Raw genomic sequence first — 27855 nt, 5'->3', positions numbered from 1 at the left:
ACCATGTTGGTTGCTATTTTCAGCAACTTATCTAGTTCTACAATATCCTGAGATGGGGTGACCAGAATTGTACCAATGTAGACATACACCAGCAAGAACTTGGTAAGGCAGCATGGGTAGCCCTGGCATGCAGGCATTTTTCTTGTTTCTCTGTTTTCCCCACTTATACTAACCCCTGCTAACTTGGCAAAGAGGCACCCTTTAACGTGGTGATTCTCTTTATTTAGCGGGGGAGAGTAACTGGCCCTCTCCACCCCCAGCACAGTACCTCCTCCAGTGACTGTTGCGGGTGTCTATCTTGTGTTTCGTTTAGATTGTGAGCCCTTTGGGGACAGGAATCCATCTTATTCATTTATTATTTTTCTGTGTAAACCACCCTGAGCCATTTTTGGAAGGGCAGTATAGAAATTGAGTTATTATAAAATAAAATAAAATAAAATAAAATAATAATAATAATAATAGCAGCAGCAGCCCTTCAGGATTTCTGAAGAGACAATTAATGTTCTGTAACTAACTCTTCCACCGCACCAATTCTCTTTTTTTCTATAGTTTTAATTCAATTTGCCTTTTTGTAGTCACACTAAAGGACAGGTCTGTTTATATAATTGGCAAAGAAGCATTATCATACTTGCCCTGAATTGTAGCACTTTAGGCTACAGGTGGGAATTGCATGTCTGAATGCTGTCACTATTAAAAAACGTACAGAGCAAAATAGGTTACTTACCTATAAACAATGATGTTTGAATGATCTTTGTGCATTCACACTAATGGAGTTGGACCTGAGCAGTCAACACTTGATACAACATTTTAGCTGAAGTTTCTGCTGTCACCCTCACGTGGCTGGCATTACTGTTAGGCAAGCACATTTAGAGCACCTGCTATAGGGTCATATGAACGCATGAGGACCACTCAAAGACCAACCGTAATAGGTAAGCAAACTATTTGCCATGGGCCTCCATGCATTAACAGTAATAGAAGATTGGTTACCTGAATCCTCCTTCATATTGGTAAGCTAACTACAGTAACATTTGCTTCAGAAACCCTCTTGACGAAAGAGGATCCCAGTGTTATTGTTCAATGAGCCTTTATTTTCAAAGGAGGTGGCCGTTTTGCAGATCTATAAGCTATATTTATTGCATCTACAATCCAGTGCAAAAATCTCCATTTCAAGATCTTTTTACCTTTGTTTGTTTGATGGGAAGTGAACATGGCATTATCTTCCTTCGATTGTTTAGTCCTGTCTAAATAAAATGCCAGTGCTCATCCAATATCCACCATATGAGGACACTTGTCCTACTTTGAAATTGGCTCTGGGGGGAAAGGTAGGTAAAAAATAATATCCTGGTTGATATGAAGATAAATTTTAGGTCTCAACATTATGTCTAAATTCAATGTAAACTAAACAACCTTTTCTTTGTGGAATCCGATAATGGTAAGTCAAAGCTGACAGCTCACTAGTTCTTCTGGCTGATATAACAGCTGCTAAAAATGATGTCTTAAGTAAAAGATGCTTTGAAAGATATTATAGCCATGGGTTCAAAGGTTTTCATTATAAGTGCTGATAATACTCAAGGCAGGTTTCAAGGCAGAATTTATAACTAGGAATAGATTAACAACACCTCTCAAACTTCTTAGTCAGGAGAGAAAACTGCCAGAGTTCAGATTTGGATAGTACGGCAAAATAGCTGCAAGACGTACCCTTCAGTAAGGTATTTTCCAGATCTAATTATTTCAATGATATAAAATCAAAATTGGTTCATAGATGCTGCCTATTTATTTATTTATTTTCTATGCCACCCTTCCAAAAATGGCTCAGGACTGTTTACACAGAGAAACAACAACAAATAAGATAGATCCCTATCCCCAAAGAGCTCACAATCTAAAAAGAAACAGAAGATAGACACCAACAACAGTCACTGGAGGTACTGTGCTGGGGGTGGAGAGGGCCAGTTACTCTCCCCCTGCTAAATAAAGAGAATCACCACATTAAAAGGTGCCTCTTTGCCAAGTTAGCAGGGGTTAATGAATCTTTTCCGTTTTCAAGTTTAAGATTTGCTGGTAGATCCCTTTCTGGTATTCAAAAGACTGTCATTCAGCAACTTATTTTCTGTGCTGTCATTTTCAAGATTTCTACATTGGAGTGTAATGCCCTGCTTTGGTCTGGATGCAGCAGACTGAGAACCACCAGAAGCCTCCAGTAAACTCTTTTTGACATCTGCAGTAGAGAGAACCAAAACTGCCCCAGCCACCATGGGCTGGGAATTATGTAATCTGTGACTATTCTGCTGAAAAAATGCATTCCTCAGAGAAGGCTTTCCCTTCCCCATCCTTGAAGCACAAGTCTCTGTACTTCCTGTAAGCTTGAATCTCAAAGAGATAGTATCTCTTGTGGCAGAGTGCTGATATAAGCAACCTACCTCCAACTACAGGGAGAAGAAGTCCAGTCCAGGGAAAGCTTTGGCACTTAATTATTCTTATTAAATAAACTAGCCCTAAAGTAGTTTTGAAAGCAGAAATCACAGGGCGTAACTTCTTTAGAATCCTCCTAGGTTCTTTTCTTTTCTTTTTTTTTTAAACCCACCTTCCTCAGACATATCACATGGATTCTGCAGAGATGGCTGAATGAAGCCTCAATTTGGAACATCTGCAATTTTTAGGGATGGGTCCGGACCGGTCCGGAGGCCATTGAACCTGACTGCCGTGTCAAATATACTTTCAATCAGGGCCTTATTTCATATTTATGACTCAAGCATAAATATAGAATAAGTAGTTGCATAAAGTTATTGAAAGGATGACCTCCCATAACCCTCGCCCCGCTCAGAGAGCATGCTGTACATTTAAAAGGGTAACACAGCACCACGTACCTGATGGCATCATTTGACCTGTGTGTGTGTGTGTATATACACACACACACACACATTCTCTGCTGACAACCAAGAATCAAGGGAACTTGCGAGTATGAAACAGAGTACCAATCTGTCTCCCTTTGTCCAGAAACTTACCAATGGTGGAAAAAAATAGGATGGCTGCACGCAGACATTCCTGAACATGAGAGCATGTGTAGGTGGTTTGGGGTTTGTTTGTATTTTTGCTGCAGGGCAAGTCCTGCTTCCCCAGCTTTTGCTTCTTAGCTAATTTTGCTTCTTACCTGGCTCTGGATGAAAGCTGATTGTCATCTCTCTCCCCATGCTTTAGGCAGGCCGTTTGCTTTGTTTTGAGGTCTAAGAACCTCCATGGCTATGTGTTTAAACATTTGTCTAGTGCTTGTCTAGAGCCCCTGGTGGCGCAGTGGTAAAACTGCCGCCCTGTAACCAGAAGGTTACAAGTTCGATCCTGACCAGGGGCTCAAGGTTGACTCAGCCTTCCATCCTTCCGTTTAAACATTTGTCTAGTGCTTGTCTAGAGCCCCTGGTGGCGCAGTGGTAAAACTGCCGCCCTGTAACCAGAAGGTTACAAGTTCGATCCTGACCAGGGGCTCAAGGTTGACTCAGCCTTCCATCCTTCCGAGGTCGGTAAAATGAGTACCCAGAATGTTGGGGGCAATATGCTAAATCATTGTAAACCGCTTAGAGAGCTTCGGCTATAGAGCAGTATATAAATGTAAGTGCTATTGCTATTGCTATATTTATTGTTTTAAAACATTCCCACCCTTTTTACACTGTAAAACTGACTAAGGAGCAAGTGGCTTAATGACTGACCTAAGAACTAATCAGCACAGTACATGGCTCGGCTTTGAGGAGGAGAAAATAAGGCCTTTAATGTCAGGCAACAGCCAGCCAATCAGTGCTGTGTAAATCGAGATTTTTCCTCAAACTAGAAAAACAGGTTGCTTACCTGTAATTTATAATCTGGAGGTGATCTGTTGTCTGTCATGAGAAATGGGTTACTGCACCTGCGCAGGGACCTCACGGATGGATTAACTAGCTCCTCATTGGCACCCCTCCCTGCTGTGCATGTGCTCCGTGCTTTACTTTTCTCGGCATCCGGGCACCATGTTGTCCCAGTTTCTTGGAGACCCGGCTGATAATAGTGGACCCATGCAGAGTGGGAGTCACTGACCAAGCAGGCAAGTCAGTCTTGTGTTGAAAATGCTGCAGTGGGGAGGTACGGGTGGGTCTCATGACTGACAACGGATCACCTCCAGATCATGTTACAGATAAGCAACCTGTCTATCTGGAAGTGATCCATTATCATGAGAAATGGGTGACTAGCTAGCTTTTCCCCTCGAAGCACCCATTTCACCCACGATTGGACAACCCGTTTGAGTACTTCTCTCCCAAAGCTGGCTTCCGCAGCCAAGCACAAATCAATGGCATAATGTTTGATAAAGGGCAAGTGAGACAACCAGGTAGCCGTAGCACAGATGTCCTTTAAGTGGAGACCAGTTAAGTGAGCAGCACAAGCGGCCTACGCTCTCGTGGAGTGTGCCTTTATAAGTCTGGGAGATTGTTGATTCTGTAATTTGTACATCAGGAAAATAAGCTCCACCAAATAATGGGGAAAGTCTCTGCCTGGAGACAGAAAAGCCCTTGTTCTTGCCTTTAAACAAGACAAAGAGCATCTTAGTGCACCACATACTTGCCGTACGTTTCAGGTAGTAGAGGAAATAACACCACTCATCAAGAGAATGTAAAGCCTTGTCCAAGTGAGACACAGGATTTTGAAAGTAGGAGGGAAGAACAAGTGGAAGTCCGTGACAACTTTAGGCAGGAAGGCCAGGTCAGTATGCATGACGACCTTGGTAGGATAGAACTGTGTATAAGGTGCATCTGTGCGCAAGGCAGTCAATTCGCTCATGCGCCTGGCGGTAGTAATTGCTATTAAAAAGACAGTTTTAAGCATCAGGTAACGTAGACTGGCTTCATGAAAAGGGTCAAAGGGATATTCCATCAGAGAGGAGAGAACCAGGGAAAGCCTCCATTGTTCTGTAGGGGCATGGACAGAGTGGGGGGTGGGGGAAGAGTGTGAGAAGACGGAGTGGCCTTGCCAGCTGGAATACTTGGAACAAAGAGTGGCAAGGTAGACTCAAAAGGACATGTTAGCTAAACCAGCTTCCTTCAGGCTAGTGAGGTACAGGAGGACCTGAGTAGGAGAAGCTTTCAAAGGGCAGAAGCCATGGTCCCTGGCATACATGGTGAAATGCTTCCACTTACTCACATAACTATTTCGAATGGAAGCTCTTCGGGAATTGAGAAGAATATTTTTCAACAGCTGACCTTCCAGGCTGTGAGCCAGGGAGTCTGTAGGGATGGGTGCAAGGTTTGTCTCGCGACAGCAAATCTAAATCCAGAGGCAGGTGATAATAGTTGCCCTTTGTCAGTCTGAGGAGCGACACAAACCAAGTTTGTCAAGGCCACCACAGTGCTATTAAGATGGCGCACGCATTGTCGCACATCAGCTTGCCAACTACCCTGCTGATCAAGGGTTGAAGGGGAAACAGGTAAAGCAGGTCTCCACCCCAGTGATGTTGGAACGCATCCCCTAGGGAGCCAGGACCAATGCCCACTCTTGAACAGTACTGTGGAAATTTTTTGTTAGTTGTTGAAGCAAAGACATTTTTGTAAGGAAGGCCCCAGATCTGTACAAGTCGGTCCAGGCAGGACTGTTTCAGGGCCCATTCGTGATGTTGCTGGCCATTGAAGGTCCTGCTCATATCGTCAGCCACCACGTTTTTCAGCCCCCTGATGTGAAGAGCTGTCACAAGGAGGTTCCTGAACATGCACCAAGTCCATAGTTGGGAAATCAGGGCGCAGAGAGATTGAGACACCGTACCTCCCTGACGGTTCACACAGGCTATCGCGGTAGAATTGTCCATCAGTAACTGCACAACCGAATTCTGAAGCAAGAGGGCAAAGGATCTGAGAGCCAAATAAGTAGCCATCACATCAAGAAAGTTGATGTGCATGTGGCATTGGTGCACCGTCTAAAGACCTTGTGTGTGGTGTTTGCCGCAATGGGCTCCCCAACCCAGGAGGGGCGCATCGGAGTTGACACAGAGAAATGAAGCTCGAGTGATGAAGGGAACACTGCTCAGGAGGTTCTCCCTGTTCTACCATCAAGTTAGGGACTTTAAGATCCAAAGAGGAATGTCCAGGAGCATCGCCTGGCTGTTGACATTCAGCTGGAAGACCCAGAGGTACCACAGGTGAAGGGATCGCATCCACAGGTGGGTGTAGAAAACTGTGGATTTGCATGAGGCCCAGCAATCTCTGTTCACGATCTGCCCATTGGCGAGGCTTGCATTCGAAGTGAGTGACAAGTGTGCAAATTTGTTGAAACCTGTCCAGAGGAAGATAGGCTTGTTTCGCCAGAGTGTCCAGTCAGGCACCTATGTAGTCTATAGACTGAACTGGCTGAAGCCTGGATTTGGCCCAGATGACTTGGATTCCCGTCGCACAGGAGACACAGTGTGAATTGGATGTGGGATTCCAATTTGCATCTGTCTCTGTGCACTGAGACAATTGTCGAGGTACAGGAAGACAGTGATACCTCGAGTCCTCAAGTAAGTAAGTAACAATCACGGACATACATTTTGTAAAGACTCTAGGTGCAGTGGATAACCCGAAGGGTAGCACCCTGTATTGGAATGCTAAACCTCCTATAGCAAACCTAAGGAACTTGCAGTGATTGCTTTGGATCTTGATATGAAAATATGTGTCCTTGAAATCTAACATGGCAAGCCACTCCTCCTTGACCAAGAGCGAAAAAATTCACTGTAGCATTGTCATATGGAATTTTCACGTATCTATGTAACAGTTCAGGTCCCAGAGGTCAATAAAGGCCCTGAGTCCCCCGTCCTTCTTGGGGACGAGGAAATAGTGGGAATAAACTCCCCACAGATGTTCAGTCCACTGCACCAGGACTGCCGTGTCTTTCTGTAGCAAAGCATGAACCTCTTTCCAGAGGGCTGGAGTTGGGGGAGTGGACTTGATGCTCTCAAAACATGGCAAAGTTATGAACTTGGTTGCGTAGTCAGAGTTGATGATCCGTAGGACCCAATAGTCCGATGTTATCTGGTGCCATGCTGATGCATGACTGGCCAGGCTGAAGATGTTGGGTGGCAAGAGAGTTGGAATCGAGGATAAGCCACAAGCGGCCAGAGGAGTGGTGTTTAAGTCATAGGCCGGCGATGACAGTTGAAGCAGTGGACAGTCTCCCAGATCAAAGAGACTGTTTGGAAGTGTCCTTGTTGCTATGAGGACCTTGAGTTTTCACGTGTTGACCATAAACTTTCTTATGGTACGGTTTGAACGGTTTTCAGTAGTCCTTCCAGTCCTGATACTTAAAACCATGTTGGGTTATACGCCCTGTAACGGGAAGAGCCCTGCGAAGACGCGGCTGCAGCCAAAAAGCTTTTATTGTGTTTTAATAGTTTGATTTTAATTGTTAATTTGTTTTTAATTGTTTTTATCATGTTGTGAACCGCCCTGAGCCATATCGGAAGGGCGGTATATAAATCTAATAAATAAATAATAAAGACTCGCAGTAGAGTAAATACGCCAGCCAAAAAAGATCGAGTTTTCTACCCTCTTTATCAGAGGGGGTAGTATGGCCAGGTTTAGAAGAGGTGCAGACAATTACTAAGGCGTTGGGGACAAGGTGTTTAAGCAAGGAGAGGTTGTCTTCTTCTTGTACACAACTGAGTGTCTCTAAACGCTTTGACGTAGGGGTCGATGTTTGCAAAACGTCCCAAGAAATTTTAGCCACCTTGGTTATAATAGGCAACATAGGCAATGCAATCGGCTGTGTGGATTGAATGGTTGCCAGCATTTTATAGACAGGGTCCTGTAGGTCAGTAACAGGATGTTTCAACTCCAGTTCAAGCATTTCCGCCATTTGCTGAATCATCTTTGTGTAGGATATCAGTTCCTCATTGGGAGACATGGAAGGCCTCAGGGGCACATCCGAAGGCGGGTCAGAGGGGTGGCGTGGTCTTTCACTGTTGCCATCTGTGTCGGTGTCAGAAGAATCATAGGAATCCTCCTCCTAAGACTCTGAGGGCTCAGCCGGGGCAGGCGCAGATAGGTCCAGAACTGGCCCAACAGGGGCTACCAGCAGCTGAGACTTCGAAAGTGGCTCCACCGGTAATGCAGTGGTGTCAAGTGACAGCGGTGTCGTCTGAATACACTGGTTCGTGAACATAGGTGGTTTTGGAGGCAGCGCCTCCAGAGGCTGTACAGGTGGCACACGTTGTGGTGCAGGAAGTGTGGGCTGGTGAGGCAGCATGCCTTGCAGCATTCGCTGAGTTTTCCACAATTGGGACTCTGCCCAATCCAACTGTGCTGATGGAGAATTAGTGTACTTAAACCCACAGGCATGAATGCAGTCCTTTGAAGACACCACATGGGGTCCTTTGAAGGCACCACTTTTGTGCAGAGACACAAAAGAAGGTGTTGGTTTCAAGGGCAAAGTAGAGACAGGTGGAATGACCGTTGGCATCGTAAAGGCGGAAGATCTGGCTCCAAGTCAAAGGGGAGACATCAAAGGCATCTTCAGAATGGATTCATCCTCTTCGACATCAACCTCTGTATCCAAACAAGGGATGAGGAATCCCTGGAATGTGGAACCTGAAAGCGTAGTCGTGGCAGAGTCCAAGGCACTCAATAGTGACTTGGTGGTACCCTCATCCAACAAGACCTCATCCGCGGTATTGAAAAGCGTCAGTGGGGACTTCAAGGGTGTCCTTGCAGGCGTGAGAGACAGCGGCTTGTGCTGCTGTGTCGCCACTGGGGAAGAGGGATCTACACAGCATGGAATGCCTGCATCGGTATTGACCGTCGACATTGAGGAAGTTGAGGGGAAGGCCGAAGCAATCAGATTAGAGAAAACCAGCATCCACATCAATGCCGAGATGGTGGTGAATGTTGACACCGATGGGATAGTCGGGAGCACCGAGCATGATGGCATCGAAAGAGGCAAAAAGAGACCAGTCCAGGTATTAGTAGAAGGTGGCTTCGACAGGCTTGACGATGGCACAGGCTGTTGATACTGAACCGCTGATGGTGAGGGAGTTCTCAACCTCGAAGAATGAACCAACTACAACTTATGCTTTTTCGGAGGTGGCGAGTCGCTATCGGAGGCCACACGATGCTGTTTATGTCTTCAAGAAGCCCATCTCCTTGAGATTATCCCACAGGGTTTGAGGCTGTGCGTGCACAGACCCCGGGGCAGGCATCGAAAAAGGGCCTGTCGACATTGATACCGAGATCGATGTCGATTCCGGCCTCGTCAGTGGACACAGTGCATCTTCCTAGAGAGCGGCTCTCAGGCGCAAAGAACGATTTCTCAGCATCTGCTTCGAAAAGGACTTGCAAATCCTACAAGAAGCTGGGACATGTTGCTCTCCCAAACAGAGCAAACAGAGTTCATGTTCATCAGTTGAGGGAAGTTTTGCCCAACACTGAGAGCAGCGCTTAAATGTCATTTTCTTCCTCTCAACCATGACTGTTCCGACGGCAAAGCTGTGGAAGGGAGTTGCCAAATCCGAATCAAAGTCCAAAGAATAGTCAACTTACAGTCCAGTGGTCAAAGTATCAAAAGTTCAAATATCCAAGAATAAAATTCAAAGGAAAGACGAAGAATAGTCGAGGTCACGGTCCGAGTTAGCACTAGAAAATCTGTCTGAAGTAACACTATCTTTTCTAAAACTGAGGAGCAAAGAACCAGAGGTCTCAATGCATCAGTGGTCGAAAAGAAACAGACAAAATAGTGCCCGGACGCCGAGAAGAGTAAAGCACGGAGCACATGCACGGCAGGGAGAGGCGACAGTAAGGAGCTAGTTAATCCATCCATGAGGTCCCTGTGCAGGCGCAGTAACCCAGTTCTCATTATAACAATGGATCACTTCCAGATAATCAAGTTTCCCAGAATCCAATCTGGGAAGGAATATTTCACCGGTAGCACAACTTGGTTAAGCATATTTCTGCAGTATGCTCCACACAGACATTGTTGTACATCTGGACACTTTCTAATGCAGCTATGTGATAATAACTTATACATTTCTAAGTCTTAGTTTAGCCAACCTGTGGAGATCACAATCCAATATGTATTAGAAGAACCCCAAATCAAGGGATACCATCAATTAGCACTGAAAGTTCATGCTTAACACCAAACAGAATGCACCTGATTAAAAACAGTATTTAATTATGTTTCCTTTCAAATGTTATATGAAAACAGAGGAGTAGCACACTAATAGAGGACAAGTAGTCTATTGTGGGATTAGAAATATGCTTTAAGGTAACTGAGCAGGTATTTCTAAAGGGAGTATACACCGTCTTAACACATAAAAACACACCCCAATGAACTTCTCTTATTCCATTTGGACAGTTCACAAGGTACTAAACACAACTCTTCGGTAGTCATTATATCCTTGTAAACATAAAAACAATAAAGCTTTTTAAAAGGTCCTGAAACATAATCATAGGATAAATGAACTCACACCCACAACAAAAGCAGGGACATTAACTATGTATTACCATACATTTTCGCTGTTCAAAAGGCCACTTGTAAGTACATGCATAACATGTAAATATAATTGCAAACATTTATACACCTTCGCTATAAATTTGGAATTTAAGGAACTAAAGGGTACATTTAGGATCCTCTTCCATCATGTAATGAATTTAATTATTCATCCAGTAATAGCTTTTTTTTTTGACAAAATTCTCTTAAAAATATATTTAAAACCAAAGAATAATATTGACTCTTTCCATAAACTTTGTTCTTATTTACATTCAGATATTTCATTATACACAAAGTAAAGACATTATGACTGTATGTTATTTTTACAGAGTCTTTCATAATATCTAACAGCTTGAAGCTATGCAACACTAAAGCCCAGGAAAAAAGTATCACCAACTGAATAATTAAGAAAAACACAAAAACACATCAGGCTATAATCCTGTCCTAGATTGTTTTACAGAAATCAACCACTCTTCGATTGTTTCAGTGATTGTTTCACTGAAACCAACCACTCTGCGGCCCACACTTGGGGAAGAAGAGCACGTTTAAGTTACTACTGGACCCACTGAAACCATTAAATAATATAAAGGGCATTCAATTGCTTTTGTATTCTAACTAGCTCTGAAGCCTGTAGCTCCTCAATGCAAAACAACATTTGCCACCACACAATTTTTAAGCATTCCCCCCATGGAATTTCCGGGTATTGTTGCCTTATATGCTAATCAATTAACAGATACAAAGGTTTTTGTAACATTAAATTATGCCTACATTATCTTTATTTGCACAACTGGGAACCGAGTTTCTATTCCACTGGGAGACAAATTCTCATATACATTCACATTAAGTGTAAGAATATAAAGCTACAGCAGCACTTGTTTCAAGTTAGGGTGCACGTGGTTGCAATAAGGAGTATACAACAAGGATAAAATTTTCAACATCTGTAAAAACACAAAGGAGCTTATTATACAAAATAGCCTCTGCTCTCTTTTGCTGACCAGATGAGTAGCTGTTCAGCTTGCTGGGCTCTCCAACCGGCAAACTCCTCCTTCAATTGCCACCGACTGCCCTGCCACCGCTCCAGGGGGAAGCCTTGAAATGTGAGTCTGCAGAGAAATTTGTGAGAATTTAAGTGGAGAACACAAAGTGTGTGTGTGTGGGGGGGAACACACTACAAAACAACTTAACCACAAAATAGAGAATCAACGTTCCATTGACTAACACACTTCCTCAGATGCGAATGCCCAATAAGTTTAACTGGAAAGTGAGGGGCGTCCAAACCTTTGGCAGTGCTGTGTTCCATCACAGGAGCTCCTTCCATCGATGTAAGGAAAACTGCACTGATACAATAACCACTTCTGCTCAGAGAAGGAACCCTTGTGTGAGCACAACTCTTCTTTCACTAACAGAACTTACGGCAATAAAGCACTATTTTGCCAAAGGTATGGATGCTTTCCAACATTCCCAAGATTGCATGTAACATTATTAAGAGTGAAATGTTGTAGTTTTGGATATGAGGCAATGGTTCAAAGATTGAATTCATGCCAGAAAAATATAATCCTTATAATTACAATGTCTTGCCACTGGAATAGGTTTATTCATATAGGGCAGCATCCAGACTGCAAGATGGCTTATTGTGAAATCTAAGAGCCACAAAATGTGTATCAAATGGTGGCACACAACCACTGAAATGGAACAGAAGCTGCAACACATAGATTTGTTTCTGCCAAACATTTTCTAAACTCAAACCCTTAGAGATGGAAAGGACCATATATCTTCCATTGTAATGCTTAACTCAGTAGGCAGAAGCATAATCTACCACAACTACACAGGTCAACCTGCACAAGCAATGCTCTGTTTTGAAAATGGGAAAACGCAGATACTGTCCCAAAGCAATGATAACATTTGAAGAAATAGTACTGGGGTCCTGGAAAAAAATAGCTGAGAAGTTTTCATCTTAAAAACAAAAAAACATTCTTTTAGATTTCACTATGCTATACAAGGCAAGATATGAAAGAGAGAAGGGGGAAAGCCATGAACTTTTGATGTGTGTTGTGTGGGTGGCTAGATACTTCAGATAAAACAGACACACTATACACTGGGAAAGTGGGCATAGAATAGAGCTGAATAGTGTAACACAACACAGAGATGTTGTTCTTTAAAGAGGAAGAGTTTGCAGAACAGTGCTCACATGACAAAAGTATGTTATGACCAGTTGTTACAACAATAAACTTATTACTTACACATGACAAGGGGCTAGACCTGTACTGCCTTCAGCCCTGCATACTCCTCCAAATAGATCTCTAGTTATGCACACTGACTAGTTTCAATCAGATGCACACTTTGACTGCCACATCTGTATTCTTTACCACTACGCAAATGTGTACCAAGCACTTCTGGTCTAATTTCCATAATGCTACCACCTCTCCTCACATGGTTTTGGTCAATGATCAAGGCACACCACAGAGAGAGATGCACAGAAAGATGCTTGGTCATATTAAATGGATTAGACACTCAGAGGGATTAAGAATATTTACTCCCTTGTGTCCTTTCCAGATCTGCAATGGAAGCAAGTAATTTTGGCCCAGTGGAGCAAAATCTTTAAGCTACTTCTTCAAATGAACATAATTTATTATTAGCATTATGTCTTTTCTACTATGCTATTTGAATAACTGCTTAGCTTTCTTCAGGCATTTTACAACTGCATACAGTGTACTGAGGCAGAGGGGGAACAGGAGCACACCAGTGTAACCCTGTCATCCCACTTTAAATCATGTGAGGGGAGTGCCCCTGAATTCAGTTCTGCCCACCTCAGACAAGTGCTGGGCACTGGAGGGAAACATGGTTAAGGAAAACATCAGGGCTAGCCAGTGTGCACACTCAACCTGGGTACACTGTACCTGGTGGCACAATGCCCGAAGAGAGCTCCAGTGTTACTTTAAAAAGTCACATTATATATACAAAGCTTTGTATTGCTAGCGCTTAATTACCTGACTGATGCTACTATTAAAAGACATTTTGGACATTTCACAACAGAGGTACCAGCAGGCCACAACCTAGGTGACAACTGCTACTGCAGCCCTTGTTGAGACATCAGAGTAGACTCAGGATCCAATAATCACAATATCATACTTCATCATTTCAGGGCTCAGAGGCATCCTATGCTATCAGAGGCATCCTTTGGACTGAACCTCTGGGTGGAAGGCCTTTAGATCCAGGCTCCAAAATTACCTAGGTGCATATCTGGAGGCTATACAAAGGAGTAACATGCTTTGTTAGTGAATCCTTACCCAACTGAAGTGATTTCACTGAGAGCTACTTGTAAGCAATAGGCTGAAAATATATTTATTTTCTCATCCTGGAAGAATGGGAGAAGCGGTGGTAGTGTTGGCAAGACTGTGCTTAATTTTATTTTTAAAAATTGTTAACGACTACATAGGATACCACTGAACTGGCACAGCCATTAAACTTTTTAAAGCTGTATTCAATAGTCACTGGTATTTATCAAAGCAGTTGCAATTATGTTAATAGGACTATTATTGAGGTAAATGGAGCACAGATTGCACTCACATTTTGTCATCTAAGGGGCACATAAGCATCTCTAAAATGGAGATCCAACACTTTTAAGTTTTGGAAAACTATGCTTCTTATAAGTTATTAGCTTATTTACTGAAGCCCTAAACACAGTGCTCAAATGGAAAGCAAGCTACAATAAAGGGAGCCATGCATGAGGAAATTACACAGTACACAGGAATTTCAGCAGTTTTGTTGCCATATGGAAAAATGCAAACCCCACATTTTATTACATTTGTTTACTACAGACAAAGACATTGTGTTTGGGCAGAATATTTATAGCACAAGGACAAAACATGCTGGTGCAAACTAATACTGTGAGCTGGCATAATGAAATCAGAGGAAAGTCTGGCTCACAAAAAAACCCCTTATATTTTCCGATATTTTGCCAGCTAAAAATGACATATTCCACATTATGCACATATAACAGCTAATAATGACAGAAACCACCCCAAAGCTGCATTTTAACCAGTTCAAAGAAGACTGAAGAAAATGCATATATATGAATTTTAATTCTGTATTTCAAAACAACGCTACCACAATAAAAAGAATGGTAATATTAACATTTGTGTCACTGACAATTTTATCCAGTCAGTTAGAATAACCAAACAATATATTTGGATAGTATAAATAGTTCCTAATAATCATCATAATAAGATATTTAATTCTGTCATTGAAAGTCCAGTCTCCAGCTGGAAATATCCAGGATCAATAATACATCCACTGTTATATTGAAAAATATCATATTTCCATGAGCCTTCAAAAATCAGTTATATTAACACAATGTGACAACAAGTATCATTCGCAATCTGGCAGGCACTGCTCAAGGCTCACTGGAAGAAAAAGGCACTGCATAAGTATAATGGTCTTGGTATGCTGTTCCGTGAATCAAACTGTTATTAAAAAACTCTTTTTCTTCTTCTGTCCAGTTAATGTTTAAGTTGACTTCTACCCAAATAATCTACAAGTGTCTTTCATCACAGTCAGTGAAATACTTCATCCCATATCTTTAAAAAAAAAAAAAAGAAGAAGAAGGAAGAAGAACACTTCTTGATCATCCTCCTCACACTCCTTCTTAGGTCTTATCTAAAGGTCTTATTAAAGCTGACAGGCTTCAGCATGCAACCAGACGTGTAACGGGGGGCGGGGCCAGGGCACGTGCCCTGGGCGCCACATGAAGGGGGGGCGCAAGATGACTGCCCCCCCACCACCACCAAAATCACAAGCCCGAGTGGGCACCGGCGCTGCTCACCGCTGCGATTGGCCGGCGTCGGGCTGTGGCGGACCTAGCACCCATGCACCCCCCACTCACACAGGCGCAGCAGCTGAATAGTGCACTCGCGAGATCTCCAAGTGGTGGGAGGGCACTCCGACTGGCCAGAAAAGCGCGCCCCCCCCCGAGCTGGTTGGATCCGGCGCATGCCTCCCTGCACAACCACGTGGTCAGGGAGACAAAGCAGCTGCCTGCTGGGTGTTCTGCCTTCCTTAGCTCTGTGTGTTTGTTTGCCCCCACCCCCCAGGCTTCCCCCCCACCGCTTCCCAGGCCAGGCACCTTCCTTAGAGAGGCGCTCCTTCTTTAGCCCTGTGTGTGTGTTTGTTTCCCCCGCTTCCCCCATGCTGCTTTCTCCAGGCGTTTTCCTTAGGGTTGCGCTCCTTCCTTAAACCTGTGTGTGTTTGTTCCCCCGCGCTCCTTCCTTTGCCCTGTGTGTGCGTTTTCCCCCACTTTCCCCTTGCTGCTTTCTCCAGGAGCTTTCCTTAGGGTTGCGCTCCTCCCTTAGCCCGGGTGTATGTGTGTATGTGTTTGTCCCCCCCCCCCATGCTGCTTCCCCGGGCGCCTTCCTTAGAGAGGTTGTCGGCTCCTTTCTTAGCCCTGTGTGTGTGTTTCCCCCCCTTCCTCCACGCTGCTTCCCTGTCACCTTCCTTATTTATTTTATTATTATTTATTATTGGATGAGGGTTGCGCTTCCTCTTTAGCCGTGTGTGTGTGTGTTTGTTTCCCCCCCGCTTCCCTCATGCTGCTTTCCCCAGGGCTTTCCTTAGGGTTGCGCTTCTTCCTTAGCCGTGTGTGTGTGTGTGTGTGTGTCCACTTCCCCCACGCTGCTTCCCTGGGCGCCTTTCTTAGAGAGGTGCTCAGCTCCTTCCTTAGCCCTGTCTGTGTTTTTGTCTCCCCCCCACCCTCCTCCACATTGCTTCCCCGTCACCTTCTTTATTTATTTTATTATTATTTATTATTGGATGAGGGTTGCGCTTCTTCCTTAGCCCTGCGTGTGTGTGTGTTTGTCCACCCCCCCCCGCTGCTTTCCCCAGGCGCTCTCCTCAGGGTTGCGCTCCTTCCTTAGCCCTGTGTGTGTGTGTGTGTGTGTGTGTGTGTGTGTGTGTGTTTGTCACCCCCCCCCGCTTCCCCCACGTTGCTTCAAGTCTGATGTATGAAAAAAATTGCTTAGTTGGTTTCAAGTGCTTATAAAGAATTCTAGGAGACTGGTATCAGTGTTTAAAGGCAGCATGAGTGTAACACACATGCACAGTTCTTGGCCCTTCCCAGCTTTTGGTGAACTAAAAGTCTCTTTCTCCCTTTTTAAAAGGATTGTATACTTCAGTGGTCCCTCTGATATACAGCAACTGGAAGGGCGTCCACAGTTCCTAACATGTAAAACAAGGACTGTAGGGGTTCAAATGGGCTTAGAAGCTTATTTCTTTGCCCTTCATTTGGGAAGCCCTTCAACTAGAGCAGGGGTTCCCAACCTGTGGCACTCCAGATGTTGCTGAACTACAACTCCCATCCCCAGCTACAGTTTTTGTGGTGCAAGCGTGGGGTAGTGGTTAGAGAGCTGGACTAGGACCAGGGAGACCCGAGTTCAAATCCCCATTCAGCCATGACACTAGCTGGGTGACTCTGGGCCAGTCACTTCTCTCTCAGCCCAACCTACTTCACAGGGTTGTTGTGAGGAGAAACTCAAGTATGTAGTACACCGCTCTGGGCTCCTTGGAGGACGAGCGGGATATAAATGTAAATAAATAAATAATTTTTAAAAAAAACTATGTTAAAGTTTCTGAAAGATGAGTGTCAGATTGGATGGGGGGGGCGCAATTTCAGTGCTTGCCCTAGGCGCTATTTTCCCTAGATACGCCTCTGCATGCAACACCTTACTGAAGACAAGGTATGGAGATATTCTTGGTGCCCTCTTCTCCAGCCCTCTCCCTGCTGCCACCACTAGCTGATCAGCACAATTAGAGGTTTCACTCCAACATTTGACAGTGCTAGTCTGCAGGGTGTGTGTGATGGCAACACAATAATGGAGTCCTGTGCATGCAAAGTTCTTGACGGATGTGGGAATTTCCTCTTGGCTGTTGTACTCACACTGCTCTTGCCATGGTAATTTATTTTTGTGTGTGCATTGGTGAATTGGGCATAAGTCTCAAAGCTTGTACTGAGGCTACAAGATCTTTGGGGAGGAGGGTAGAATCATAGCAGCATCCAATGCAAATATAGTGACAGATTTTCCTTATCAAACTTACTTTCCTTCATACCACAATTTAAATCTAACCATTCAAAAGTGGAAGGACAGATACATTTGTCATTTAGTAGTAATATAAAGAGAGTGTGTGTGAGCACCCCCAGTCTGGGAAAAATTCAAGCTGTCATGGTTAGAATACAGGGCAGCATTCAGACTAAGGGTCCCATTGAAATTAAATGGGATTTACGTAAAATTAAAATAGGACTTGTCTTATGGATTTCAATAGTGCTTAGCTATGATTCGTTAGCCTGACTGCCATCCACAGGGAATAAGGAACACATTTAGAACTGTCAGTCCAATTAGGAAAGCCCCTAAGCACTCAAAAAATAGACCTTGTACAAAACCGACTTAAAACCTTCTTAGACTAAATTGCATTCTAACATGGATTTTCATTACCAGAATTTCAGATACCCAAAACCACTAGAGCATGCATCTGCAAAGAGCTTCACAGATGTGCACAGTTATAGGTATTTGATGTCAGTATGGCTATCTCACAGCATGAAAATATCATGGCCCCTCTTCAGAACCAATATTCTAGAACTCTATGATGCTTACGTTTTTTAATTTTAACACAACAAACACTGGAGGTAAGGGAAGAAAAATCAAGGCATTAAGGAAAAATATTTTAGAAAACTGTATATAAAATAAATTACATAAATACTGATCATAGATCTTTAAAACAGCTTTCAAAAACCCACCCTATCTTCAAATCAATACAAGGACTACCGTTTAGTACATAAGGACTACAATTCTAAACATGTATACTTAGAAGTAAGAGCCATTGCAATTAATGGGATTTCTTGCTGAGTAAACATGGTTGGAATCATATGGAAAAGTATTATAGCTCTGGCAAAGCAAAACAAGGTCTGAGTTCAGACACATAATGAAGAACAAGTGATTACATTTCTATTGTTGGTAACTGTGTGGAGCATTTAAACATCAACAAAAAGCCCACCCCACAGTAATAAGTACTTACCTTTCTACCACCCACACATGAACCCACAATGAAACTGGACCACAAATGCTTCCCTTCAGGCACTCACTTAACTCTCTCTATAATCTCAAAGAAGATCTGGATCAAACCTCTACTATATCAACACTGGTTTAAAAGAAATGCAGGACTAATTTTAGGAAGCATCACGCTAAAGGACAGAAATGGCATGAACAAGACATATTGAATTGTAGCCCAAAATAACATTTCCACAGGCAAATAGGTTGTTTCCTCCCAACCAACCATTTCCCTACTTCCTCCTCCAAAGTGTATTTTAAGACAGACTAAATAAGGTTGATGGAAAAGAAGGAGTAAAAGTTACAAGCTCAGTGAGCTTCTATTTCTTCACTGAAATCCTGGTTATGAGCCATTTATGGCCAGGCAGCTCTCATGGACTATTTCTATTAAGCCTCCTCAGAAACCAACAACTGCCAACAGGCAATTCTCAGCTCTGGCATTTCTATTGTTGGGCGATTTGTCAGCTGTAAAGGGAGCAGGTCCATGGAACACAGGCTTCACAAGGGAAAATGCTGTACCTCAAAGCAAGAATTCAAATAAAAAGGAAATACCATCTCTAAGATCTTAGAGTGTAATTTGTTCTCTTTTTAGCATCATTTCTGGACTACCTCTTTCAGATGTGTTCATACAGTAATGGTCCATGCCAGTAGGTATTCCTTACCAACCAAACACCACAAAAAAGGAGAGCATTTAAAGCACTAATGTCCTGCACAGTTCTCAAACCTAGTGAAACAATAGCAGAGATCGATACTGAGATCTAGAAAGTCCAAATGGGTAAGATAGGAAGTGGAACAATAAGTAAACATGTGGATGACCAAGTGAAGGACATCTTAGACTGTCAGAAGGAAATAAAGTTCAGAAATATAATTGTTGCATAATTATATATGTAACCATTTTATATATTTCAGTTCATTACAGTCAAGCGGTGTGTATGTGTGTGTGTGCGCACACACAGTTACCCACTACTGCTGCAATGGGAGTCTTCAAAACAGTCTGGAAGTATTTTTGGATCCTCCTCTGCTCCTGCAGTGTCAAAAAGCTACAGTGGACAGTAGAGCTTATTATAAGTTACATTTAATACTCTGGCTATTCCTCTTCATGAAGAATAAGGACCTAATGACTGTAATTGCAGTCTTTGTAACCTCAATAAATAATTACTGAAATGGGTTCTATAGGGGGTGCAAACCTCATATAAAATAATTCAGGTAGAAAACACTGCATCCCAGTTCCTGCTGGTTATAAGGGGGAAACAGCACTTTTAAATAATTGCTCGTCACAATTGTGGCAAACTTTATGGCATTTTAAAAAAAATCTGACTGAGATGGTAATTCTATATCTTTTTCTCTGAAAAGAGTATAATTTTTAACTATAAACAAGTATATTTCATTTATGTCAATGTAGGATGGCAATTGTTCCATCCTTTCAGGTGTATTAAAAGAGACAGACCCCGATTTCATTCAGCTGCATGTCAGAAAGTCCCAAGATTTTTGTAGTCTGTAACAGTCAGCTGCTAAATACCAGTATAAGCAAGGTCAAAAATTTATCTCTGCTTTGAAAGAATGAACTCACTCAACAACTAATTTCCACCAGTGGACGCAATAACCCCCCCCCCAAATGGGTATATTTGAAGAGCCACGAGTTGAAATATGGATTGAAAATAAAAATGTTAGCATTATAAGCCCTTTGGGGACAGGGATCCATCTTATTTATTTATTATTTCTCTATGTAAACTGCCCTGAGCCATTTTTGGAAGGGCGGTATAGAAAACGAATTATTATCTCTTGTTTACACAGTCAGACAGGTGTTATTGACCGGTTTATTTTATTCAGACATCGAGTCCTTCCCAAGGACCTGGGATGGCTGAATTTTATTGTCAGTTGTTATAGATATCGTCGCAGAATATAGGCTGTTCCCAGTAAAGCTGCTTTTTGTAATTGGCTGATGGTGATTTCTGTGGCCCCTATGGTGTTGAGGTGCTCTTATTATTATTAATTATTATTATTATTATTCCCTTATACAAATCTATGGTGTGGCCACATTTGAAGTACTATGTACAGTTCTGGTCACCATATCTTAAGGAGGACATTATAGAACTGGAAAAGGTACAGAAGAGGGCAACCAAGACGATCAGAGGCCTGGAGCGCCTTCCTTATGAGGCAAGGCTACAGCATCTAAGGCTCTACTTTGGAGAAGAGGCAACTATGGGGAGACATGACAGAGGTGTATAAAATTACACATGAGTAGAGAGAGCAGAAAGAGAAATTTGTCTCCCACTCTCAACACTAGAACCAGGGGTCATCCCATGAAATTGAAGGTCGGGAAATTTAGGACTGACAAGAGGAAGTAGTATTTCTTCACACAGCATATAATTAACTCAAGGAATTCTCTGCCACTAGTGGTGAAGGCCACTAGCTTGGATGGCTTTAAAAGGGGCTTAGATAAAGTCATGGAGGACAGGTCTATCAATGGCTACTAGTCTGAGGGCTGTAGGAAGGACATCTCCAGTCTCAGAGGCAAGATGCCTCTAGGTACCAGCTGCAGGGGAGTAACAGCAGGAGAGAGGGCGTGTGTTCAGCTCTTGCTTGTTATGCCCCGAGAGCTCCCCCTGCCCATGTCCAGGCTCCAGAGAGCCCCAAACAAACTCTCCTCTTCCTTTTTAGGTAGTGCTTGCTGCCTGACAGCATGCATTTCTCTTTCTCTCCCTTGCTGGAGGAAGAGAAAGGGAAATACATGCTGTCAAGCAGGAAGCGATGCCTGAAATGACAAGGGGAGAGCTTGTTTGGACTCTCCAGAGCCTGAGCCACACCCCCATGAGTGTGATGTCATGCGCAAAGGGGGCTTGGCCTAGGCTTGCTGCCTGAAGAAGACAGGGGAGAGCTCACTCGAGGCTCTTCCAGAGCCCTAGGGTGAGTGGGAGGAGTTTGCTTGGGGCTCTTCTGGAACCTGAGCCATGCCTCCCTGTGGGCTTCAGTGTCCCTTTTTATTGGTGGCTGGATTCTTTGAACCCGTTTGCACTATGATGGCTCCGCCTCTGCTGTTTGCAGTGTTTTATGAGTCCCCCTCCACATCTTTAAGTAAGCCTTTGCTTCCAACAATACAGAATTCTACCCTTAACAAGAGCAGCTTGATAACAGAAATGAGTGGCTGTGGCACTTGTGGTTTACTTTCTTGAAAACATTTGCAGCCATGGGCTCAAAAGGAAAGAGAAGGGGAAAGGGAAACTCTCTTAAAGGAAGGTCACAAACGTAATTTAAAAGCAAACCAAGAAGAACATCTGTTTCTGTCAGCCCAGTCAAGACTGTCAGCTGGAGAATTTGCCAGCAGTATAAGAACAATGCATACCAGATGTCCAGTGAAGGAAATGCAAGTGGCAGGGGTAAAGTCTGGAAACAACACTGAACCATCATTAGTCTTGTTAGCATCAAGGTCTCATTGGGTACTATCAAGCCAGATACAGTAAAACTATCACTTATGAGCTAACATTTAACTTGCCCAACAACACAGTAGTAGCACCTTCCATACACACACACACAGAGTATATCAATTCCCTGGTGAAATGGAAAATCAACCATTTGTTGGAGAGCAGTCATGTCGTCTTTTCTGGACTAGTCAAGTGGCATAACACAACCTGCCTTGGTAAATACCAAGGCATCTAAATGGCAAATGATTGGTTAAGAAAACTTTTTATTGCATTTTTTTTCCTTTTTGGCGCAATGACTACAATAAGAATGAAACAGATATTCACAGATGACTAAATGGGATAATCAACAACTGAACTGATCCCAGCTAGCCTGGCTTGTTAATTGACTAATAAAATGAAAGTTTGTTAAAAAAAATTCAATCTTTAACACCACATTTCCCCCAAATCTGATAGTCTAAGGAACCTAGCCATAACTTCCTTTCTTGACTCTGTATATAAGTCATTCAGTGGACAAGATTTTCTTCTTGGCTTTCTTTGACACATTTTTAATTTTCCTTCCACCAATCCTCCTCACTCTCAAGCTCATCCAAACTCCTTGACTTCAGTTTCACCTAATTTATACATTCACTTTTGATCTTGTATTTTCTCCTCTGATCAATACATTATTTTGTGGTCAGAATTCTGGAGACTACTTTCAGGTTGACCAAAAAGCAAGAGCAGAAAGAAAAGCTTTCAGAAAAATATTTTTAGTATAATTGCTGAATCGTGTTATTTATTCCCCATTGTTTACTGCAGCAATTTCAGTTAATGAAAGCAGTTATCTTTGGTATGACACACCAGAAAGTGGTCTAGTTTAGATGTCATGGCCAAACCATCGTTTGGCAATTATGACTACCCTGTGCACTATGGGATGAACACAAAGAATGAAGCTCACAAGGCGCTTATGGTCACCAAAACATAGGTTGGCTATAACATCTGGGTAATGTTTGGTATCAACACTGCAAGCTCAGGAAACTCACTCTCTTTCCATTTGGAATTTGAAGTTCTGTGGACCAGTAATAAGAAATTGACTATGACCATTTTCCAGCCCACTTTTGTTTTTGTTAGGATACAAGATAGGTCAACATCTTTCCCCCCGCTTTCAATGAGTACCACAGTTTTACAAGTAAATACTTATTCTTTGTTACTTACCTTAGCTTTGCCATCCTGTGCAGACATATATCCCACACACATGCTCTCTGTTGTATGACTCCACAGGAACTCTACTATGGATTTGAACACAACAATTTCTTTATGTACAGACTTTTGAGTATATGAGAAATCCTAACTATAACCCCTTTAAAACTGATTTTACTTTCATTTCAAATTCATATATTTACTCATGCCAATTTTTTCCTGCCGTATTTTTCAAAAAATGCTAATAATTATTTTTCTCGTGAGCAAGTGAAAATTGAATATGCTTTTTAAAAATTGATATTTTTAAAAAATTATATACAATTCATCCAAATCAAGAGAACACAGTAAATCTATTAACATTTAATTATTTAAAATTATCTTTGAGTTACACTATGGAAGCGATAAGAAAGGGCAAAGAACATAATACATTCCATTATTCTTAGGGTAAGTTTTCTAAGGCACTGTTCCTCAATTGGAAAATAAATTAACAGATGATGACAGTGCACTGATTAACTTTTTTGTATATGTTGAACATTTTTTATGCTTGTTTGCTTGCATGCATGAAATAAAGTCATACTTCCCAATGACTTACCAATTGTCATTGGTAACCACTGTGTATACATGATACTGCCACTGAAATTAGCTGAATGCACTACTTTTTACACCGGAATGTGCTTGGGGATACGTTTAAATAATTTTTTTAAAAGCAGAAATTCTGAATCACCATATTTTAAGTTATTGTTAACAGTTTTTTAAACACACTCAACAATCAAATCAATAATTCCAAAACATAATGCCCAAGAAAAGCAGAAGATCTTTCTCAGATTCAAGATTATGATTCCAATGCACCATATACAGTACACCCAGTTGCACACTTGGGTGCACAGTGCTAGTGTTTATAATTCAATCTAGTAATTTTACATAGCATATAAGTAATATATCGGTAATCCGAATTTGTGGCCATATGAATTAGGACCCCTGAAAACATCTTGCACTGTTAGAGGCATCTCCTTTAGATATAAAAAATGAACCAAGGTGTCTCAAAATAAGCTTATGCCATGGGCATAATCGTTTAGGAATTTCGCCTGTCGCCTCTCTCAAACCTACTTTATGGGAACACTGAACCGAGTACCCAAGCTGATACATGTATTTAATTGAACTTTCTAATGATTTTGTAGGACATTCAATATTATTGGGTTTTAAAAATAGTTTTGTGTTTAGAGGCATAGATAGCACTATTAAAGACTTGAATAAGTCTAAGATAACGTCACTACGACGTCAGCAAACTTTTTAAAGGGAGTATTTTCTTTACAAAATGAAGCTAAACTCTGATCAGCTGCTTCATTTTCTTACACCATGAAGTTTTAGCAAAACAGTTCAGCGCTAAGACCAGAGAAATCTACCCCGGGGTATATCAACCAAATCCAAGTGTAAAGTGGTTATGTAATATCAATTGCCTGATGCACTCTATGAGCCAAATAGTGAGATAACAGCACACACAAGTAGTAACCTACCCACATCTGAGTTACTAATAAAGGCTTCTAGCACAACTCATACAAATATACCAGCACCAACAAGATCAAACAACCAATTGGTACTCATATTTTACAGGGGGGAAACCCTAAATGCTAAGAGTTATTAATTAGTCCAAGCCCAGTAATGTCGAATTGTGTGTGTGTTTTTTTAAAATTAGGCAACACTCCGAAGAACACACACAGAGCTGCGGAATACCAAGACATAGAGTTAGATAACCTACCCAAGGTCAGACAATTAAGTGTGGACAGAAGTGCAGTCTTTTGAATAGCACTGGTGTTCCCTGTATATGACTTTTTAAACCAAATTACATCTACATGATTCCTTAAGGCAGGTTACACAATTAGAAAATAGGGTACTACTCTCATTAAGTAGCACTAATGAGATTAGTTCTCATTAGCAGCTCCAAAACATATTTATTTGTTTTCAACTCTCTCTCTCTCTCTATACACACACACACAAAATATCATATCATCATAATAAATAAATAAATTTGTTTATTTTAGCAGAGCAGACTTTTGGTACTAAGACGGGGAGATTTACCCTTAGGACTACCAAACAGAGCCAAATGTAAAATAAAATAATTGTGTGATGTCAATTACCTGTGGGGGCGTATCTAAGGTAGGGCAGGCAGGGCACATGCCCCGGGCGCTTCTTGAAGGGGGGTGCCATTTCTTAAAATTATTATTTTTAAAATGGCCACCAAAAACAAAATGGCCACTGCACATGCTCAAATGGCCTCTGTGAGGCCCTAGACCATGCCAGGGCACGCAGAGGCCATTTGAGCATGCATGGTGGCCATTTTGTTTTCAGTGGCCATTTTAAAAAAACAAATATTTTTTTAAATGGCCACCGCACATGCTCAAATGGTCCCTGTGCGGCCCTAGGCCTTGCCAGGCCGCACAGAGGCTGAGCATGCGTTGCAGCCTCCAAAATGGCCACCACGCCAATCTTTGCAGGCCCGAACAGGCCCAAAAATCAGCCCGGGACGGGCTGTGGCGGTGAATTAAGAGGCCAGCAGGGGAGGGGGAATGGTGAGTTTGTCTTTGAATCAGTGAAATCCATAGTATTAAGGCCCACTGGGAGTTTCTTGCTCTCTTTCTCTCATTTTAACTGTCTTTCTGAAATACTAGAATATATTCCAAGCAGTGACACAGTTTACTCTGCATATCCTTTAATTATTTTCAGAGTATCTGGGAAAATTCAAATTCTCCATTTATTTTTAAAACTTATGTAATAGTGATGCTACAATGCATAGTAGAGAATTAGACAGGCATTTCTGTTTAGTTTTCCAAGTACACCTCCACATAGTATTTGGTTATTTCATGAGCCCCAGCATACTGAAATTTGTAGTATTCCAACATTTTTTGGTCTGGCTACGTCCACTGCTAAATAGTTTTTGAAATATTAAAAGATTAATGAGCTTGACTTGTATTTTTGAGCTGATATTATGGTAAAGTTATCTGAAAGATGGGCATCAAATGTTTGGACAGGGGGGCGCAATTTCAGTGCTTGCCCTAGGCGCTATTTTCTCTAGATACGCCTCTGATTACCTGCTGCATTCTATGAGCAGATATTAGGATAACCTATACCCACAAGTAGTACTCACCAACATTTGGGCTATTGCAGATCACTTCATATGACTCTGACAAAAGGGTACTAACTAGTTCAGAAACAACCAATTAAACTTATATTTAACAGGGAAAATAGCGATGCTAAGATAAACAGTTAACTCAAGACCAGTGATGGTGATTATTATTATTTAAACTTGTTATTCATTAGCAGCAGCAACTTACAGCAACACTCCCAATCATAGACAGCTGGGGAACACTAAGGATCAGAGTTTTATCTATTTGCCCAAAGGTGAGTCACATGTGTGGACAGAACTGTAGCCTTTAAATCGGAGCTCATTTTCCCAGTGTACTACTTCTTCTCCAAATTAGATTGCAACCATGTTTTAAAGCAGGTTACACCAACAGAAGGTAGGACACCACTCTCATTGGAAAATAATACTTATTTTTCTGTGATAAAATGAAAAAAGTTGGGGGCTATTATAAACTAAGAGTATGGAATTCCTTACTTGAACCTATATTATAGGTGACAGCCCTTAACTTAAACAATGTCTTTGACAACAACTATCAAGGTTAAACCCAATAAAAAATTGTTCAAGGAAGTTAGTATGTATGTATGGTGTATTGGTAGAGTTTTAACTCCATTACTGATTTTGTTTATTTATTCAGTATATACTCAAAGAAAAATTTTTGAGTGGAGCACCCCACATTTGGGCATAAACATTTAAAGCAGCAATCAAATGACCTAGATGTTGGGGAAGGTACTGCTGAGCAAGGAAAGGGAACAGAAAAGCAAGACAGCAGAATAGCTTGATGTCAGGAGAAAGGTACTGAAAATTTCTCTATACCTCTGAGTACTAAACTGAGATGAAGCCAGCAGAAAGATACGCAGAGAAAGAAGTGTATGTTGTATGGCTGCCCCTCACGCAGCTGTTAAAGGTACACAGGGAAGACGAACAAACGAGCAACTACTACAACCAGAAGGTGGGGCTGCCATTGACAAAACAGTACTGCTCAGTCACAGCAGGATGATGAGTCCCCATTTCCCCAAAACTATTTTCCAAAGTGCCATCTTTAAGGGAAATCGTAAAACAAAAAGAAAAACAACCTAGGAACCTCTTTTCTTTCTTGGAAGAAGAGAAAAACAACCTAGGAAAGGTTACTCTGTATGTAAAGAAAAGTATTCCCTACGAAACCAGGTATTCAATGAGATTACCCCTGCTAATGAGAATACCCCTGCTAACTGGGCAAAGAGGCACCTTTTACTGTGGTGATTCTTTTTATTTAGCAGGGGGAGAGTAACTGGCCCTATCCACCCCCAGCACAGTACCTTTAGTGGCTGCTGCTGGTGTCTATCTTATGTTTCATTTTAGACTGTGAGCCCTTTGGGGACAGGGATCCATCTTATTTATTTATTATTTCTCTGTGTAAACCACCCTGAGCCATTTTTGGAAGGGCGGTATAGAAATCAAATTATTATTATTATTATTAAGAAGGGGGGGAGAAAGGCGGGTGGTTAACCCGGTGATATACTTAAGATGAGAGGGGGCTCTCCTGAACCCAGCCATCACAATCATCGCCTTGGTGCAGCCAGTTTGT

General features: G+C 42.1%; 1 protein-coding gene across 6 annotated transcripts in view; it reads right to left on the bottom strand.

Moving 5' to 3' along the window:
• Positions 1 to 10121: 10121 nt before the first annotated feature.
• Positions 10122 to 27855, bottom strand: part of TASP1 (taspase 1) — a 105750-nt gene continuing 88016 nt past the window's right edge. For 5 of the 6 annotated variants that reach the window (XM_053284601.1, XM_053284600.1, XM_053284598.1 and 2 more), the window contains 2 exons: positions 23168 to 23241; positions 10122 to 11564 (listed from right to left, as the gene is read on the bottom strand). In XM_053284601.1, the coding sequence (XP_053140576.1) occupies positions 11472 to 11564; positions 23168 to 23241 (167 nt within the window). In that variant the 3' untranslated portion in view covers positions 10122 to 11471. The remainder of the gene's footprint in view (positions 11565 to 23167; positions 23242 to 27855) is intronic. The other variant, XM_053284602.1, reaches the window with a different exon arrangement.

Source organism: Hemicordylus capensis, chromosome 1, assembly GCF_027244095.1.
Source record: "Hemicordylus capensis ecotype Gifberg chromosome 1, rHemCap1.1.pri, whole genome shotgun sequence".
Taxonomy (NCBI): domain Eukaryota; kingdom Metazoa; phylum Chordata; class Lepidosauria; order Squamata; family Cordylidae; genus Hemicordylus; species Hemicordylus capensis.
This window is presented reverse-complemented; position numbering and strand designations above follow the sequence as displayed.